Source organism: Mobula hypostoma, chromosome 26 (assembly GCF_963921235.1).
Source record: "Mobula hypostoma chromosome 26, sMobHyp1.1, whole genome shotgun sequence".
Lineage (NCBI taxonomy): Eukaryota > Metazoa > Chordata > Chondrichthyes > Myliobatiformes > Myliobatidae > Mobula > Mobula hypostoma.
This window is the reverse complement of record NC_086122.1, coordinates 20,611,469-20,631,874: the sequence shown is the minus strand read 5'-3', so window position 1 is coordinate 20,631,874 and position 20,406 is coordinate 20,611,469. Positions and strand designations below refer to the sequence as shown.

General features: G+C 40.0%; 1 protein-coding gene across 3 annotated transcripts; it reads right to left on the bottom strand.

Annotated features, from left to right (window-relative positions):
- Positions 1-4,890: 4,890 nt before the first annotated feature.
- LOC134338123 (gap junction beta-4 protein-like) lies at positions 4,891-19,943 on the bottom strand. Of its 3 annotated transcripts, none has more exons than XM_063033674.1 (2): positions 19,802-19,943; positions 4,891-8,279 (listed from the first exon to the last, which is right to left on the bottom strand). In XM_063033674.1, the coding sequence occupies exon 2, from the start codon at positions 8,249-8,251 to the stop codon at positions 7,511-7,513; it is 741 nt and encodes a 246-aa protein (XP_062889744.1). In that variant the 5' UTR covers positions 8,252-8,279; positions 19,802-19,943; the 3' UTR covers positions 4,891-7,510. The 3 variants fall into 3 exon arrangements, with proteins under 3 accessions (XP_062889744.1, XP_062889745.1, XP_062889743.1); XM_063033675.1 differs by lacking the exon at positions 19,802-19,943 and adding an exon at positions 17,104-17,330; XM_063033673.1 differs by lacking the exon at positions 19,802-19,943 and adding an exon at positions 17,175-17,329.
- Between the last annotated feature and the right edge of the window lie 463 nt (positions 19,944-20,406).

The following is a 20,406-nucleotide window of genomic DNA, read 5'->3' as shown; positions in this document are numbered from 1 at the left end:
TGCATACATAGGGCCCTTAGCCTTGTCAAAGATCCCTCCAATCCGCCTCAAAATTTCTTTGACCCCTACAATCAGGCAGGAGGTACTGTAGCATTAAGATGAGGACTGTTAGGAGGGGAAACAGCTTCTTCTTGCTGGCTGTGAGACTACTGAACTCCCTGACACCATCCATGTCTCATCACAGTAGTGTCATACTGTTCATATTTTACGGCTGTGGAGGTCAAGGGTATCTTTAAGGCAGAGTTTGATAGATTCTTGATGAGTTAGGGCATAGGTGGATATTGGGGGGAAGGCGGGAGACCAAAAGGGAAAATGGATTAACCATGATGAAATGGTGGAGCAGACATGATGGGCCAAATGGCTTATTTCTGCTTCAATGTCTTGATGGTCTACTTTTTAATTTGTATCATTAATGCACCTTATGCTAAATGTCAATCCTCTGGAGTATATTTTTTATCATTTGTTAATTTACTTGTGGAAATATTACTTTATGCATCATGTGTGAGTAATATGTACTGCGTCGTGACCTTGGTCCAGAGGAATGTTGTTTCGTTTGGCGGTATACAATAAACTTGAACTTAAGCTTGATTTAGACAACGGAGACTGCCGAAGCTGAGAGTGGATAGTTTTTAACCCTTTGTACTCTGGTAGCGTTGTTTGGAAGTGTTCATTTTTATTTTACTTGTACATGGATGTTAATATTTGTTAATTTGATAATTACTTCCTTTTGAGTTGAAATTTTGATTTTTTTTCAGTTATCTGAACTATCTTGAAGCCAACTAGAGAAGGAATAGCTTATTTTTATAATTTTGTAAGTTCGTTCACAAGCATACACTCCCTGACCTGACTGACGGAGCAGACTGGATGGGCCGAATGGCCTACTTCTGCTTCTATATCTTATGGTCTTATGGACTTTCTGTTACCACCTTTCTTTCTCCATCTTTCATGATCTATCTGTTTAATATATGTGACAGAACAGATTGGCAATGCTAATTCTCCTGCTAACCTTGTCCCTTTGCCCGGTTAGTCACTTCTCCTCGTTCCATGGTCTAGTTTCCCCAGTAGTCTATGCTCTTTGCCCTGCCATTCTGCAGTTCTTGGGAGTTCACCATTTACACACCCCAACAATAAAACAATTGCGAGCTTCGCTAATCAAAAAAAAATCTCTTCGGTTAACGTGCTCTACTGGTTTATAGCTCATAAAAATAAGGATTCTGGACAGAGGCATTCCAAATAGTTTCATTTAATTTCAGTCACACCATTACATGGGTTTGTAGACAGCAGAACAGCCCCAACAGACCCAAGGGAGAGTTTGGGGTATCCTAAGATACCGCCTGGGTTAGTGGGAGCAGGCCACTGCACCCTACACGGGCAGATTTAAACCCTCAGTTTGGCTTTGCTGAGGGGTGTGGAGGTTGAATATTCATGGTTAGTGAATAGTTATATTGGAAAGTTAATGGCAAAGTCTGCTGTGGAGAAAGCCTCAGTATGTTCGTAAATTTTGGTACATGTCTGTTTTCATTTGTCTATTGTAAATACTTTTTTCTTCACAACTTTTGGGTGGCTTTTGCTCTTTTTTTCTTGCCTGGCACTAAGTAAGTCCCCCGGCACTAACATGCTGTTGCGGCTTACAATTTGCTTTTTGCTCAAGTTGGTGATCCTCGTCAGGCACGCTTACCCACACCTGATAGCAAGGTGTGTCAGTAAGTATTGCCGTGAATCAACTTTGGATGGAATATCACCTGCGTTCCAGAAGGGCCATAAGAAAACGTGTGCGTAATAAAATAGGAAAATAGAAACATGGGAGGAAGGGTAGGTCACTTTATCTCTCAAGACTGCTCTGTCATTCAACATGGTCATGGCTGGTTTGCCCCAGGTCTCATCTCCTTTTCTGTGCCAGTTTCCTGATCTTTCAAATCTTTATCTACTCCCTTTTCAAATGCCCTCTATGATCTAGTCTCCACAATCTTTTGGGGTAGAGAATTCCAGAGATTCACTACCCTCTGAAAGAAAGAGTTTCTATGCACTTGGGTTTAAAATGACCACTCCCTAATCTTGTAACCATGCCTCTACTGTTCAAGATTCTCTCATACATAGAAAAACTTTGACATCCACCCTTGTATGTCCCCTCACTATCTAATATGTTTGTTTAAGACCACTCATTATTCTTCTGAATTCTAAGTAATATCAATCTAATTTCTTCAGCTGCTTGTGATAGATGACCCTCTCATTGAAAGAATTAACCTATTGCAATTCTTGTTGCTGAGAATCTTTAATTCCGGATATGGGATCTCCATATATTAAATGTCAGCAATTATTGAGTAAGTTGCACTGGTATTTTGGGAAATAGTTTGCGAACAATTGGGGTATAACCATAATAAGGATATTTTCTTCTTTAGGATGAAAAAAGATGTTGGTTGTGGCGTCTGATGTTCTAATTGACTTAAATACTTAATGTAGACGCCTAATTTCAGAAAATCAAAAGGCATTGTGAAAGACTAGTTTTATTGTAATTATCTTCTGCTTCTGAATAATAAGTTGAAATGCTGCCAGAGTGAATGAACACGCAGAGATTTTAATCTACTGATGGCTCTTTTGTTCAAGTTGCATAATTGTAAAGGTGATAAATTAATGCTCTGAGCTCTTAAATTGAGCTACAATGGATTCTGTTCTGATCTGTTTAAACAAGTAATGATGACATTTGAGCTGCAAGAGATCTGGCAGCTTCCAGCGACTTTACAAATCTGAATGCTTCTCTGTAAATGTACAACAATATGACACTTCATCTATCAGACACTTGGACATAATAGATTCTGGGAGTTTTGCTCTTTTCTAGTGCCACACATACAAAGAAGATTTTGTTTTATTGAAGGGAATGATCAAACATTGATTATAGTTTAAAAATGCCTTGTGGGATTTGTTTCTGCACATCACGGAATAAAGTTTTGACTAGAGGTGAACTTTGACAAAACCTTCTCGGTCCAATGAAAAGTTGATTATTTTAGGAATGAGAAAAATGAACAAAGCTACTGCAAATCGGGACTTTTTTGTGTTTCGTGGATTTAAGCAATAAACAAAAAAATCTATACTAGTAACCAAATGTTTTAAAGGTTTTATAGAAAGGTTGGATGGGACAGTACAGTTGTTCCACAGTTCCTGAATAAACCTGAATGGTGAGTTCAATTGCACATTACAGATCACAAAAGAGAGCTAACTCCACAATTCTCACGGCTGCCCGTAAAGAGTTTGTGTGTTCTCTCCATCACTGTGTGGGTTTCTTCTGGCTGGTCCACTTTCCTCCCTCAGCCCCCAAGATTTACCGATTGGTAGGTTAATTGGTCTTCGTAAATTGTCCCGTGATTAGGCTAGGGTTAATCTGGGGTTAATGGAGCAGAGACTGAAGGGCCAGGAGGGCCTATTTTACACTGTATCTCAATAAATAAATTAATAAACAATTTGGAAAATTTCTACAAGTGATTTTGAATGTGGTTAATTGACTGAATTCTTGAACTAATATTGTCTTAGGTGATTAAAGGTATAGCTAAATATAGCTGATTACAAGAGGCATCGAGTCATATAGCAGTTATACAGCACAGGCCGAGGCCCTTTGTTCCAACATTTTCACAATGATAATCAAGCACCTACATACACTAATTCTATTTACATGCATTTTACACAGAGCCTTCAAACCCCTGATAACTTAAGTACCCATTAGATCGTTATTAAATGTTGTGAAATTAAATACTTCTAAAATATTGTTAATGTGCCCATCCCAGCCAGTTCATTCCATATAATGGTCACCTTCTGGGAGAAAAATTTGCTCCTCAGGTTCCTATTATATCTCTCCTCTCTCACCTGAAACCTTTGTCTTCCAGTTCTTGATTCTAGAACCCTGGGAAAAAGACTCTGCACATCGATTCTATCAATACCCCTCAAGAGTTCACATACCTCCATAAGTTTGCCCTTCATTCTCCCATGCTGCAATGAAAAAAGTTTCATCTTGCTCAATTTAGGACCTTATATTCTGGACCATCTTCCTTTTGCCACAACTAGCTTCAAAACTACAAATTTGTGGTCCTATCCTCCAAATGCCTTCCTGCTGACACTACACTTGCCCAGTTACATTCCTAAAGATTAGGTTCTGCACAGCACCTTCTTGAAGTTTCTTTCCTTGTCTGTGTCCACTTTAAGATAAATATATTGGTAACCTGTCTGAAGCATGGAGAGACATACCGAGATCGCCAGACCCTTTCTTTCCTTTTGAAGATCACCTAAAGCCAAAGGTTGGTTTACACATCGTGGCATGATAGAATGATGTTGGTTCACTGAAATTGTTTGTGAGTGAAGTTGAAGATTGAATCTGCGGCAAGAGGTGAACATTTCCTGAGTTAATGTTTAATGTGTCTCAAAGGAAAAATAATTGCTGATACTATCAAGACACTAATAACAACCAAGTCAAAGGCTAATTTGACACAGTTAAGTTATTTAAAATATTTGAATATTTTAAAGACAGATTATTGCTGGGAGTCAAAGGTGATAGAGATTTTGGATGGAGACAGTAGAAAACAAAGGAGTGATTATATCATCTGTTATCATCTATGGGATGGGGTGAAAAGATTACTAAACAAAAACTTTGTGTCCATTTTTGTGAGTGAAACTTTAAATGTTATTATCACATCACAGTTGGTTAAGTCAAAAATAATGCTAGCTACTCTGTTTTGAAACAGTTATGTTCAAAACATTCAGTTGGTGTTGTGAAGACAAAGCACCAGTTTAGACTGTGGAACTGTGTGTTGTGCTTGGCAGTACAGGTAGCCTGGGGCAAACAACTATGTATATTACATATTCCAGGATTGTGTTAATGAAATAGAGAAAGGAGGAGAATTGAACTATCCAAATGGCCTTTTTATTGAAGCAGCAATGTTTATCACAGAATTCTAGATAATTAGTATAAAAGTAAGACTTATAATCATATATTTCAAATTAATGTATTTATTTTCAATAATACAAATGTAACAACATTAAAAAATACAAAATAAATATTTTAAGAAACTGACTTCATACTTAGAGTAGACATCACAATCTCTGGATTCCTTTGATGCAAACTTTGAAAGGACAATGAGACACAAGAGACTTCAGGTGCAGGGTTTTGACCTGAAATGTTGACTGTTCCTTTCTCCCACAAATGCTGCTCAACCTGCTGAGTTCTTCCAGCAGACTGTTTTGTTGCTTTTGAAAAGACATTCTTGGACACAGACATAAGCACTTCAAATGGAAGACAGGAATGATAGTGGACGGGGATACCTCCCTCAATTCTAAGCAGTTGCACTGTGATTCTTCACAGTCCATGCTGTAAAGTTAAACATTTTCTTTTACATTTTTATTGTCTTTGAGTTATTGATATTGTCATTTATGCTCACAGTGCAGTCTGTACATCTTATAATTTATACAATCCATCAATAGTAAATATGTTTTGCGATGTGGCTATGCTTCAGAGAATGGCAAACTTTACATAAGGTATAAGCCAGAATTTTCTGCGAGGGATGATACTAATATTGTGCCTGCTATTCACCAAGCTTCTCTGAAATTTCGCTGCACGAGTTTATCGCACAACTGCAGAGACAGTCTTACAGTGGTACAGGTTCTCAAGCACAAGAGAAAAGGCAGTAGCTCTGTATAAAATGTAAATGTGTTATTTAATTTCCAGTGAATTCGCAGCAGTCAGTGAGTCCAGAGTAAAAAATTCTGGTACAGTTAGATGTCTGTTATTAAAGGTAGCAACTCTGATTCATATCTATTTCCAATAGATTGGCCACATTGTACCATCATGAGAGACCATCATAACATCTTAAGAGTTATGGAACTTCAGAAAAGAGACAGAGCAATAAAGATTGAATTTCGGGTTAATTTAATGGCAAAGCAAATCAACAGTTATTTGATATCACTCTGAACTAGAAATAGTAAATGTCTACTGTAAATGATCCTGATGTGACAATGATGAGTGCTTATCTTCCTACACATCCTCGGCTGAGTGCATTAACCTTGCTCAACAAGCCTAGAGATGATGCAACAGTTAATAACATCCATTTCCTTTAGCCAGGATCACCCTTCCCTGCTGTCTTATCTTTTAGTATTACCTTTTTCAGATAGCTAACAACTGCCAGTGTGAACACAGCATTTAGTTTTTAAAATAATAAAAATAAAAATTTTATATAAAACATAAAAAATGCCGAGTTTTTTATAACATCATGCTTGATCAGATCACATTAGTTTCTCCAAGTATGAAATGGAAAATATTTTAAGAGATAGTATCATTTGTCATTAAAAGCATCCAGAAGCAAACATGAAATTAAAGACTTTTTGGTGGTTCTGTCCATTAGAACGTGGAGCATAGAAGAGTACGCAAAAGAACAGGCCATTCGGCCCACAATGTTGTGCTGAACCAGCTAAGAAGCAAATCAAAAACAACCAAACACTAATCCCTCCTACCTACACCATGTCCATATCCCTCTATCTTCCTTGCATCCATGTGCCTATCCAAACATCTTTTAAAAGCCTCTAATGTATGTGCCTCTACAACAGGCAGTGCACTCCAGGCATCCACCACTCTCTGACCCTCACATTCCCCCCTAAGCGTACCTCCTCTCACCTTCAATGCATGCCTTCTGGTATTAAACACTTACTTAATAAAAACCACAGCGATGGCTTTGATTGACATTGCTTTCAGTACTTTTCCATTTCCTTGTAATAATTCAGGGACTTTAATATAATTTGTTCTAAAAACTTAAATGTTTGCAGTGGTGATCAGTCTGCTTGTATAGTGTTGATGCATGCTCTTTCCATGGCAGTCAGATACTTTTAGAAAGAAATAATTAACACAACGGGGAATGTAAATTGACTGAAAACTGCATTCAAGCATGCTCTATGGGTCTTAGAGTGTCAGCGCTGACCTTTCCAACCAGGCCGTAAGCCGAAAGGAAATCTTGAAATACTTGTTTATTCATGTGCAAACATTTCTCTGAGACCTCTTGCATTGTTTTAGATACCAAAAGTTACAAATCAACTATAAAAAGCAAATTTGCTCTGGCATATCTGGTCCAACCCCCAACAAGGTTTGGAGAGTGTTAGGGGATCAGAAAAAAAGCTCAGTCCTTTTCTCCATCAACATCTTTCCACTATTGGTTGGACATCAAACATTCATCTGCTGGTCCTTTAACATGCAACAGGATGAAAATGGTGGAATCAAAATGAAGGATACATCAAAGGTTGGAGAAAGCTGTTATAGATACAAGTAATATTTGATCGACATGGCAGAAAGATTTGAAACGGTATCGTACAAATATTCTTCATGAGCATTGGTAACAGGAGCAAGAACAGGTCATTGAGAACTCAAGCCTGCCTAGTTTTCAATAATGTTATGTTTGATCGATCATATTAGTTCTTCAAGGTATGAAATAGAAAATTAGTTTCATATTAGTTTTAGACATTATTAGATTTTGAGGTTTTATGCTTATTGACTTTGCTTCTCAATACTCTCTCTCAGAAGTACGTTTCGCTTCGCCTTTGACAAGCTCACCTCTTCCTTCTTGAGCTTTTTATTACAAAATTTAAAGCATCGTTTGAAAATTAGATAAAGTATTTCAGAAATGTTGAGGATAATACAAACACTGGACCCCCCAACCATGAAGTATGTGAAGATCCTCTTCTCAGTAGGCTTGGCAATATAACAATCAACTATATTTGGACAAGGGGACATAGGACACTTGACTAATCGAGGCAGGTAAAACTGAGCATAAACACAATGAAGTATATACAAAGAACCAGCTTCAAAAGCTGTTTTAAATATCAGACTCATCAGATATGTCCACCAGAGCCCACCATGCTTTTTCCCAGTGTTTTTGTACAGCTGGGTACAATTTTCTCCATACTTCATCTTGTGTTTCCTCTCCCTCTCTTTCCGATAAGCCACATGCAGAACCACCAACAATGAAGGCGTGGTGATGCAGATCAGCTGTAAGGCCCACAGTCTAATGTGGGATATGGGGAAGTAGTGGTCATAGCAGGTGTTTGAACAGCCGGGCTGTAAGGTATTGCAGACAAAGTCACTCTGTTCATCGCCCCACACGCTCTCTGCTGCCACCACATAGACCAGAACTCTGAAGATGAAGACCACGGACAGCCAGATCCGCCCAAATCCAGTTGAGTACTTATTCACTCCGCTGAGCACACCTTGTAAAGTGCCCCAGTCCATGGCACGTGGAAAGTCTTAACTTGTTGACCTAAAATACAAACAATAGAATACTTTATTTCTGCTTTTCGTTTTCTCATGTGACTATCAGATAAGTGGTTTTTATTAACTATAAAAACTAATAATCAAAGCTGTGTATCACCATGGCACCTTAAAAACAGAGAGAGAAATCAATCTTAATAGTAGATACAAAACATTCTGCAGATGCTGGAAATCTTGAGCAACACACCACAAAATCCAAAGTGCTGCATCCCAAGGACAGATCTTTGTGGAACACGGCTGGTCACTGGCATCCAAGCAGAATATGCTCCATCTACTGTCACCTTCTGCAAGCCAATTCTGTATCCATACAGCCAGGTTTTCCTGGATCCCATAACTCCTGACATTCTGAATGAGCTTACTATCAGGAATCTTAGCAAACGTCTTACTAAAATTCATATGCACCATATCCACTACTCCACTTTCGTCAATGTGCTTTTCAAATCCTCAAAGAATCCTCAAAGGGTTTGACTCGCTCTCCCCGGAAAGGCCGCTGGGTTCGAGCAGTTGCTGTCCCTGAAGCTTTCGGAGATGTTATGAGAGTTGTGAGATTTATGGGTTGGACTGTAGTCCGAGGTAACTGTAGTTCATATTGACCTCTTTCAGTCCTGTGTTTTTATTGGGTTCTTGCTCCTTCTTTCTTGTTGCTGACTGGCAAGCTGGGGTTTGGAGTTTGATGCTCTTGTTGCTGTTTCTCCATGTGGCAATATATTAATTTTATTTATTTATTTAAAAAAATTTTTAGGATTCAATTTTCAAATTTAATTACATAGAATAATATCTACCCTCCCCCTCCCCTTAACCCTTCCCCCCGTAACATACCCCTACCCTGGGGAGGGTGAGATTGATGTCTTTTCTTTCAACTACTTCTATATTTTTTGTATTTTATGACTATCTGGAGAAGACGAATCTCAGAGTTGTATTCTGCATACGTGCTTTGAAAATAAAGTGAACCTTTGAACCTTTGAATTCAATCAGGCTCGTGAAGCATGACCTGCCTCTCACAACGCCATGTTGGCTATTGCTAATCAAACTATGCTTGCCCAAATACTTGTAAATCCTGTCTCCAAGAATCCTCTATAATAATCTGCCTATCACAGAAGTAAAACTCACTGGATTTATAATTCCCAGGGTTATCGCTACTCTCTTTCTTGAAGTAAGGAATAAAATTTGCAACTCAGCAATTATCTTTTACTATTCCTGTGGTCAATGAGGATGTAAAGAACATCTCCAAGGGCACAGAAATTTCCTCCCTTGTTTCCTGTAGTAACCTGATGTCTGATAAGTAGTCAAGGCCTGAAACTTCGAGTGATCAACATAGGTGCACCTCAGGAATGTGTGCTTAGCCCATTGCTCTACTCTCTCTATACCCATGACTCAAATGGCATTAATAAATTTGCTAAGGATACAACCATTGTTGGCACAATCTCAGATGAAAATGGGATGGTGTACAGGAGCAAGGTATACCAATTAGATGAATGGTGTTGCAATGACAGCCTTGCACTGAACATCGGTAAGATCAAAGAGTTGATTGTGGACTTCAGAAAGTGTAGGACGAGGGATCATGAACCAATCCTCACAGAGAGTTCAGGAGTGGAGAGACTGAGCAATTCCATGTTCCTGCCTATCAAGACCTCTGAGGATCTAACCTGGTCCCAGCATATCGATGCGGCTATAAAGAAGGCAAGACAGGGCTATATTTCATTAGGAGTTTCAGGAGATTTGGTTTGTCATGTAAGACACTTGACAACTACTACAGAGGTACTGTGGAGAGCATTCTGACAGGCTGCATTGCTGTCTGGTGTGAGGGTGGTGGGGGGGATGTGCTACAGCACAGGATCAAAAAAACCTACAGAAAGCTGTAAAATTAGTCATCTCCTCTTGGCTCCTAGTCTCCATAGTATCCAAGACATCTTCAAGGAATGATGTCTCAGAAAGTCAGCATCCATCATTAAGGACCCCCATCAGCCAGGTACATGCTCTCTTCTTATTGTTACCATCAGGTAGGAGGTACAGAAGCCTGAAGGCACACACTCAGCGATTCAGGAACAGCTTCTTCTCCTCTGTCATCTGATTTCTAAATGGACATTGAACCCATGAACACTACCTCACTTTTATTATTTCTGTTTTTGCACTATTTTTAATTTCACTATTTATTGCACACATATATATACTTACTGTAATTGATTTACTTATATTCCCTATTTTGTCATGTATTGCATTGCACCGCTGCTGCCAAGTTAACAGATTTCACGACATGTGCCAATGATATTAAACCTGTTTCTGCCTCTGATTATTCTCGTCCATAGATGCTGCCTCACTTGATGAGTTTGTCCAGCATTGCATGATCTTAATTGAGCTTCACTGAGCTTCTGGGACTCTGTGTCTCCCTCTGCAATGAGGTCCCCAACCCTCTCATTAGCAGAGTTCAACCAGTGAAGATTGGTAACAACATCTCCTTGTTGGCCATCAACACAACATCATCCAGGCTGTGTGCTTAGCCTCCAGCTCTACTCCCTATATATCCACATGAGTGTGTGGTTAGGCACAACTTCAATGCCATACACAAATTTGCCGATGATACTACTATTGTTGGTTTGGATCACAGATGGAGACGAGCCAGCCCGCAGGAGCAAGGCAGTACACACCTGGTTAAGCAATGCCATCATTAAAAGTATCTATGTAAGGTTGTGCCTCAGGAAGGTAATATCTGCCATTCTCTCACAGCTTCCATTGGTTAGGAGGCACAGAAACCTGCAGTGCCACAATGCCAGCTTCAAGAACAGCATTTTCCTTCAACCTTTTAATTCCTGAGCTGCCCTGCACAACTGTAATCACTGCCTTAGCATAGCAATGCAATAACAACTTCGACTGTTTCGCACTACAATTGAAATGCTTTTCTCAGTTCTAAATGAGTTCTTTTTTGTTTACTTTCTGCAAAATTTATGTTTATTTTATGCTTTTCTTGTGAATAAACACTGTGTGCCCGTGCTGTGGCTGTAACCTTTTCATGGCATCCGTGCTTACATATACAGTAACTGTGTATATGACACTGGACTCGATTCTTCACTCTGGTTAAAAATATTCTGTTCAGATTGTATTTCGTTTTATTTCTAGCTCAATTTTATTTTGTGCTGATGTCAATGGAAAGCTACAACAGGGAGTATGCTGCAAATGGCAGATCCGAGCTGACTTTCATTGGGCAAACAAAATTTAGTTTTCTCTTTGTAAGTTCCTTCACCTCTGAAATTTGTGTTTGAGCCCAACCTGAGCCAATGAAAACAAACTGTCCCAAGGGGAACCAGGTATTGCCGCAGGATCTTTATTTTGAATATACCGAGTGGCTATTAGTAGTATTTGAAGGAAAGTTAAACCAGTGTTTAGAGGTGAAGAGATCTACTAAGAATAACATAAGAACATAAGAAATAGGAGCAGGAGTAAGCCATTCGGCCCATTGAGTCTGCTTCACCATTCAATAAGATCATGACTGATCTGACCATGAACTCATCTCCACCTACCTGCCTTTTCCCCATAACTCATAATTCTCCTACTAAGCAAAAATCTATCCAACCTTGGCTTAAATATAATTACTGAGGTACTCCACTGCTTCAGTGGGAAAAAAATCCACAGATCCATCCCTCTCTGGGAAAAGCATTTCCTTCTCATCTCCGTCCTAAATCTACTCCCCTGAATCTTGAGGCTATGTCCCCGGTTCTAGTCTCACCTTCCTATGGAAACAAGATTTCTGCTCCTACCTTATCTATCCCTTTCATAATTTTATTTGTTTCTATAAGATCTCCTCTCATTCTTCTGAATTCTGGTGAGTACAGTCCCAGGCGACTCAATCTCTCCTCATAGTCTAACCCCCTCATCTCTGGAATCAGGCTGCTGAACCTCCTCTGCACTGCCTCTGATCAACTTGGTGAGGTGCTTAGAACAACCACAGCTACAATGAGTGTAAACCCCAAAACAATACACAAAATGCTGGAGGAACTGAGAAGGTCAGGCAGCATCTATGGAAATGAACATATTGGGCCAGGACACCTTCTTCAGGACTGGAAAGGAAGGGAGAAGATGTTAGAGTAAAAAGATGGGGGCAGGGGAAAGAGGATGCCTAGAAGGTGATGGGTGAAGCCTGGTGGGTAGGAAAAGAAGAGGGCTGTAGAGGAAGGAATCGGATCGAGAAGAGAGTGGACAGTAGGAGAAAGGGAAATAAGAGGGGATCCGGGGGAAGTGATAGGCAGGTGAGAAGAGGTAAGAGGCAAGAGTGGGGAAGAGAATAAAAGGTGAGGGGGAGGGACATTTTTTTAAACTGGAAAGAGAAATCAATGTTCATGCCATCATGCCATAAGTTTGGAAGCTACCCTGACAGAATATAAGGTGTTACTCCTGCACCCTGAGGGTGGCTTCACTATGGCACAAGAGGAGGCTGTGGACCGACATGTAGGAATGGGAACGGGAATTAAAATGTTTGGCAACCGGGAAGTTCTGCTTTTTGCAGATGGAGCAGAAGGCCTTGATGAAGTGGTCCTCCAATCTACAACGAGTCTCACCAATGCAGAGGAGACCACATCGGGAGCATGAGACACAATAGACAACACCCACAGATCCACGGGTGAAGTTTTACCTCACCGAGAAGGACTTTTTTTGGGGCCCTGAGTGGAGGCGAGGGAGGAGGTGAATGGGCACTTTGCCTGCTTGCAGGGATAAGTGACATGAGGGAGAGTCCAGGGCATCAAGGAGGGAGAGATCCCAGCTGAATGCACAGAGAAGGGGAGAGGTGTTGGTGGTAGGATCCCTTTGGAGACAGCAGAAGCTGCAGAGAATGATGTGTTGGATGCGAAGGCTCTTGGGTGGTAGGTAAGGACAAGAGGAACTCCCAACTTAATAGATCAGATATTTGATATGATGTGATCTTATCCATTTGGCCTGCAAGTGGCAGGGGGATGGAGAGAAGATGTGGGAGGATGGGGTGAGAGCGGATGTTCGGGAAATGGAGGAGGTGCAGATGAGGACAACGTCAATGACAGCCCCATAAGCTGTTGTATTCAAGAATTTGAATCATACTTGGCAGTTAACTGAGTCAAACTGTTCAGCTTACACATGTACACCTGTATACATTCTGCCCTTTGTCTTAAAACTAAGTGCTATATGTGACAGAGTTCTACACTTTTCCTGGCCACAATACCTGGATGCAGGGAAAGCTGCTTAAGTTAACTGATGACTGATGAGGATGTGAAGGCCTATTGGATATAAATAGCCACAGTTATTCTCACTAAAGGGAGATTATACTCTAACTACCTAATCTTCCAATACTAGTTCGTTTCCCTGTTTATTCTCCATGGCAAGTTTAGCCGCCAATACCCACTATTCATACAGCGGGTCGCCTCTCCCTACCAAGGAGAAGATACTTCTAACAAAGAAGTTTAAAACACAATTCATTAATTTTCAGTTTAAATCCAAACAACACTCTTAAAACATATTGACAATTCACAGAAATATTCTATCTTAAACATTGTCAAATTATAAACCATTTCTAAAACACAAAGCATGTCTAAAAAAAAACAAAGCACAATGGATTTCCAAAGCACAGATATAATTCCTATAAACTAAAAAGACATACTGCCACGTTGCAGAATAATCAGCCGTCCATCACAAAACTTGAAGCCAGAGGAATGGATTCTAGTTCACTCCGTACTTCTTCCATATTTCTTGATGTTCCTTACCCCATTTCTAATATGCCTGAACTGCTCTTTATATCTATGCTCTTTTCCTTCAACTTGAGTGACTTCACCCGTGTATAATATTTCCTCAGATATCCTTTTAACGCAAATGGTCTAAAAGCATCTTGGAGACAGACTGTAGATCTTAGCTTATTGTTCAGAGTTTGAAATTTATGCTGTAAATGTTGTAAGGCTAATTTCCCGAGGACAGAAAACTCTCAACTTAATAGATCAATTATTTGACATGATAAGTGATTTTATCCATCTGGTCTGCAAGCTTCTTTGAACTAAGCAACTTAGAGTCAGCTTGTCCATTTGAAACAACCCGAATTAAATTACATTGTCCTACACCGCATTCTGGAGCAGTGTTAAAACAGGTGCAGTGAGCTACGTCCTACTTCTCACAAAGCACCTTCTAAATACAGAGCATATTTGCAAAGCTGCGTTGTTAACTTCAGACTGATTTCTGCTTGCCATTTACACCTACAGAACTGAAGACTGGCTTATAGTTATGACCAGAAACTAAGCAAACTGTTAATTGGAAGTTTATTTACATCATTTTTATGTTATAAGTGGCAGCCTCTGTGTTTAGAAAGTAAGATTAGCAATCAACAAAGAAATGAATATCTATCACAATGGAACGTTTTGGAAACCCATATGCTTAGGCAGCAACAGAATTAGTTAACCTGACTAGTGTGAGAGCTTTTCATTATGACAATGACTGAAATTTTCCATCAGAGAAGACCATGACAGATAATCATGGGCAAGCCTGAACAATCTGAGAACCATCTGTGGTCATGTTGAAGGAATAAGTCATAAAATAACGTCCTTTTCTGGCTTCTATGTAAATGTGATGTTTACAAGTAATATAGGCATCCGTTAGTCTTGCAAGACCATGGATCTGTGTCTGGAAAGTCTTCACTCTTCAGGGCGCAGGCCTGGGCAAGGTTGTATGAAAGACTGGCAGTTGCCCATGCTGCAAGCCTCCCCTCTCCACGACACTGATGTTGTCCAAGGGAAGGGCAAGGACCGATACAGCTTGGCACCAGTGTCGTCGCAGAGCACTGTGTGGTTAAGTGCCTTGCTCAGGGACACAACACGCTGCCTCGGTTGGGGCTCGAACTGATGACCCTCAGGTCGATAGTCGAATGCCTTAACCACTTGGCTACATGCCCTCAGGACACGTAATATAACATCTGACTGAAATATGGATTCGTTATAGACTGGTTAGATTGGATGTGGGCATTGTGTGATAATGTCTTAAAATTGAAAGTTATTATGTGAAGTCATTGGAAATAAAGACTTCAGGTTAAAATTCTCTGAAGCTCTCTTTCTCTATAAAACATTGGAGGTTACATCAAATGAAAATTTCAAAGCTGAAATTGATGGAAGTTTGTTCCGCAATAACATGATGCATAGAAAGATACAGTTGAATAACGATCTAATTGGATAATGAGCAGGCTCCAGAAAACGAGTAGCTTGTTCCTCTCCCTATGTTGCTCAAAAAATTAACAAAAAGTAGAATGAAACATCTTGTGATTAATTTAGGTGGAGCTGGGAGAATCAAACGAAATGCAGCCACAGTTTTTCCTAAGCTACTTGCGGTGTGCCTTCAAGTCTACCCCTGCCCAGCAACGGAAAGTTTAGCATTGTTGAAGTGCTGCAGTGCGCTGAAGTTTAACAAAATGTTGGCAAGAAATGGGCTATATTTTCACTCACTAGCTTTCTCAATTATACTCAAGTTACATTCCATTCCACTTTAACTCTCTCTGGTCCCAATTGTACTGCTGTCTTTCCATTCATTTTGTCTTTTTCTTGCCAATGTAGTTTTTTTTTGCTTATACATAAGAGCAAGTATTATCTTACTGTCATCTCACCAGGTCTTACCTACAATCCAACCACCATAAAATATCAAGAACTGAGTGCATAGATGTTCACTATGGGGAAAAAAACGAAGTTCTTTTCTTTGTATGTAGAGTTTACACTGTTGCTGCTTGTCATCTGTAGCTTTGTTGGTTGGACTCTTGCTTCTGTGCGAAAAGCTTATGGGTTCAAATCCCATTCCAACAGTTTAGTCATACATATCTCAGCCGACATGTCAGTGTGGTAACAAGGGAGCAAAGAAGGTGCAAAAGGAAAATATAATTTCTTCAAGATGGGATAAATAGTGACACTTTGTAATTTTAACTATTAAAATGATAAATCAAAACCCTCTTAATAAATGCAGAATGGTTGCAAGTTGAGGGAAGAGAGGACAAAAGAATTAGGTGATCAATTCAAGCACTATCAATAAACCTTTGATAAAAGAGTTTTAAGCATCAGCAATACGATGAGGATATTGAGAGAAAGTTCCCTCAAGCTGTTGAATACTGGCAATTTTTCTGTTTTAACTAAAACGTTAAATCCAAGATACTGATTTTTGAGCTTACTCCCGGTTCACTGGATCACGCTCGCTATCAATCAGAAGTAAAATAATGCTAGTGAAAGTTCATGAATGAGCAGCTTAACTGGTTTATGGTGTAACTTTAAATCACTAAAACAGAATACTCAAGGGTTTGCAAAATTGAACCATTATTCAACAGAGTGATGGTCAGTGTACATACCCTTTATTCTTTACCCATGTCCTTTATTTATCAGTCTTTTCCTCCATTGGCTTCCAAAGATGGCTCTAATGAGGTACAGATCTATAAGTAACAAGGCAGCTAAAGGGACGTGTTCGTAAAATGAGTCACCCCACATTTTATTAATAAATTATTTCTGGTATGTTTGCAATTGGGGAGATCCAATTACCGACGTATTTGTACATTCATAATTCCTCCTCAAAGCAGTTGTTTGTCAGAGAGAACAGCCACAGTTTTAATTGAAAATCCTTTCTGAATTCTAGCACCTACAAATCCCCTTGATAGGATACTGTAGTCACTGTACAGTTGGATTTTAAAGGTGAGTGTGCAGATATTTTAAAAATACTAATTGGATGCCATGAGTCCAGTGAAACATCAACCTCCTGTTTTCCAGTGACTGTTTTTGTCAGTAATGAAGGATTTAGAATATCAGCTAAACATACGTCTAGATTAAATAAAAACAGAACAGTACCTTTTTATTTGTCCCTGGAAAATGAAGGAAGCTTGAAGGACGCAACAGTAAGGAAGTTCAGAGAAACTTACCAGAGAGTTTAGAAACTACAGGTTTCCAGGTCCCCAACCATGTAGAAGCAGCAAATTAGATTAGCAGAAACCTGAACACATTCTGATTTTCTTCGCTGCCTACGAATCTATTGACTGACATTCAGTTTTATTCATGTTACCACCTGCCCTGCAACGGGGTGTGTCTGGATCTTTGTTCAGCTTGGGTTGGGCCAGAGAACGGAGGATGTATTTGAGAGCATTACGTTGATGAACGTATATCATCACTAGCATGAATCATCTCCCAGACATGTATAATGTAAAATACACTCTGCACAGAATGGGTGATGTGCTTTTTGAAAACCAGCCAAAGTCACATAAATTGCTTCTTTGCTGCATATTACGGAAGTGAATGATTGATTCTGCTGACAGTGGGATTAACTTGTAAATATATATATTTTATGGGACAATTTAAGAGCTTATCAGTCTCAGTACCTGATCTTCAGGTTTAGCACTTTCTATTGAGCAGTAATTCCAAGTACACCCAGTTCAATTATAGTGCAATTCAATACCTGATGAATTTCCCTTCTTCCTGTTGAAAAATGCAGAAAATCCACTTTCAGAAGGAGGCTGTCCTTAATGTCAGATTACCATCTTTATTTCTGGAACCTGCAATCCTTTTGAGATGGGCTCCTGTTACCATTAATCCACAGTTCTCATCAGTACCTATTCAACTGAGGTGGTTTTATCCTTTTATATCCTGTCTCTCTGTATTTAGATATAGGTTAGATTATGAGGACACTCAGTCCTCGTTTATTGTCATTTAGAAATGCATGCATTAAGAAATGATACAATGTTCCTCCAGAGTGATATCACAAAAAAAAGGACAAATCAAAGACTAACACTGACAAAGCCACATAACTGTAACATATAGTTACAGCAGTGCAAAGCAATACCATAATTTGATAAAGAGCAGACCATAGGCACGGTAAAAAAGAAGTCTCAAAGTTCCAATCGACTCCCAATATTCCCGATAGCAGGAGGCAAGAGGGAGAAACTCTCCCTGTCATAAACTTCCAGGAGCCGACAACTGCCGATGCATTGGAAGCACCCGACCACAGCCGACTCTGAGTCCGTCCGAAAACTTCGAGCCTCCGACCAGCCCTCCGACACCGAGCACCGAGCACCATCTCTGCCGAGCAACAAGCAAAGCCGAGGACTCAGGGCCTTCCCCTCCGGAGATTCTGGATCACACAGTAGCAGCGGCAGCGAAGAAGGCATTTCAGAAGTTTCTCCAGATGTTCCTCCGTGCTCTCACGTCTGTCTCCATCAAATCAGGATTGTGCATGGCACGCTACTTGACAGATAACAGATATCATTCACCGGAGTGGCCGCTGCGTGCTGCGTTGCGCTGCCATCTTCTCCTCCTCCTTATCTTTAAATTTTGGAAATGGCAAAGTATAAACTCAATAGCCACTTTATAAGGTACTTCCTGTACCTTAAAAAGTGGCCACTGAATGTATCTTCATGGTCTTCTGCTGCTGTAACCCATGCAGTGCAAGTTTTGACATGTTGTGTGTTCAGAGATGCTCTTTTGAACACTACCACTGTAATGTGTGGTTATTTGAGTTACTGTCACCTTGAACCAGTCTAACCATTCTCCTGTGACCTCTTTCTTTAGCAAGGCATTTTGGTTCACAGAACTACTGCTCACTAGATGTTTTCTTTTAGATGTTACTTGCACCATTACCTGTAAATTCGAGAGACTGTTGTACATGAAAATCCGAGGAGATCCGCATTTGCTGAGAGATACAAAACACCCTACCTGGCACCATTCCACAGTCAAAGTCACTTAAGTGGGGTAGCACCGTAGCGTAGTGGTTAGCACAACGCTTTACAGTAGGGTTCAATTCCCGTCCCTGTCTGTAAGGAGATTGTACGTTCTCCCCGTTACTGCGTGGGTTTCCTCTGGGTTCTCCAGTTTTCTCCCACAGTCCAAAGGCATACCAGTTAGTAAATTGTAAGTTGTCCCGTGATTAGTCTAGGGTTAAACCGAAGCATTGTTGGGTGGCGCGACTTGAAGGGCCGGAAGGGCCTATTTCCTGTCGTATCTCAATAAAGTAAAACAAATCACCTTTATTTCCCATTCTGATGTTTGGTCTGAACAACAACTGAACCTCTTGACCATGTCTGCGTGCTTTTATGTATTGAGTTGCTGCCAGGTCATTGGCAGATTAGATATTTGCTATCATAATCTGGTGTGCAGGTGCATCTAATAAAATGACCACAGAGTGTAGGCTGGTAGGTGGCGTTTCTTTACTGTTTTGGATATTTCCACTTTGGTTGAGACTGCCAACATAATTTAAGTTTGCTACAAGCAGAAGATAAGGAACGAAAGCATTACAGTGTCCTAAGATTTAAAGGGCATTTGTTGATCTCCACATTTTCAATCTAATGCAACAATAGCACCTCTATTTCAAAAACATTCCCTTCTTCTTAATACAGCATGAAAATGTCTTATCTGTAGTTTGTTAATGAATTAGAAAAAGTAAAATTTTAGAGACTTTAAGAGAACTTTAACTTCTACTTGCGGAACAGTGGTGTTCAGAGGGCAATGACATTTTTACCTCGCTGAACTTCAGCAAATTATTGTGAGATAAATAACTTACCGAGGGGTCAGAGTCTACAAGTGGCTTCTATTGTGCTCCTTTGAGATTCGTTGCCGTTCGCCTCCTCTCATTCTGAGAAACCTTGAGGAACTAAAGTTGTCAAATACCCTTGCCACCTTCTGTTCAGGGAGAGAGAAAGGAAACAGGAAGTTAACAAAAAAAAAGTGTCATTGTGGCTTAGTGTCAGTAACTTCAATTCTGAGTCAGAAGATCACGGGCACAAAGCCATGCTAGTGATTTGAACCCATAATCTAAGTACACATTTCTGTGTGCGGTGGGAAAACAGTATTCGTCGATGAACATTTTTCGAATATTTTGTAAACTGAGAGTTTCATGGCCTTTTCATTTCAAATAAAAACATTGCAGTCCTACCGAGAGTACATTAAGATCAACATCTACTTCCTCTTCCCCACCCCTTGCTGCACAGTTATGCAGCTAGTGCAGCTACTACCTTGTGGCACCAAAGACTTGGAGTTAATCCTCACCTTGCATACGCTCTGTAACATATAGATTTCCTGCATGTGCTCTAGTTTTCTCCCACATTCCAAATTTGTGCTGGTTGGCATGCTAAATGGTCAATGCATATTAATTCTAGAGCAGGGGTT

Excerpts from the sequence above, each read along its gene's own strand:
- LOC134338123 (XM_063033674.1), bottom strand. The coding sequence starts at position 8,251 with ATGGACTGGGGCACTTTACAAGGTGTGCTCAGCGGAGTGAATAAGTAC.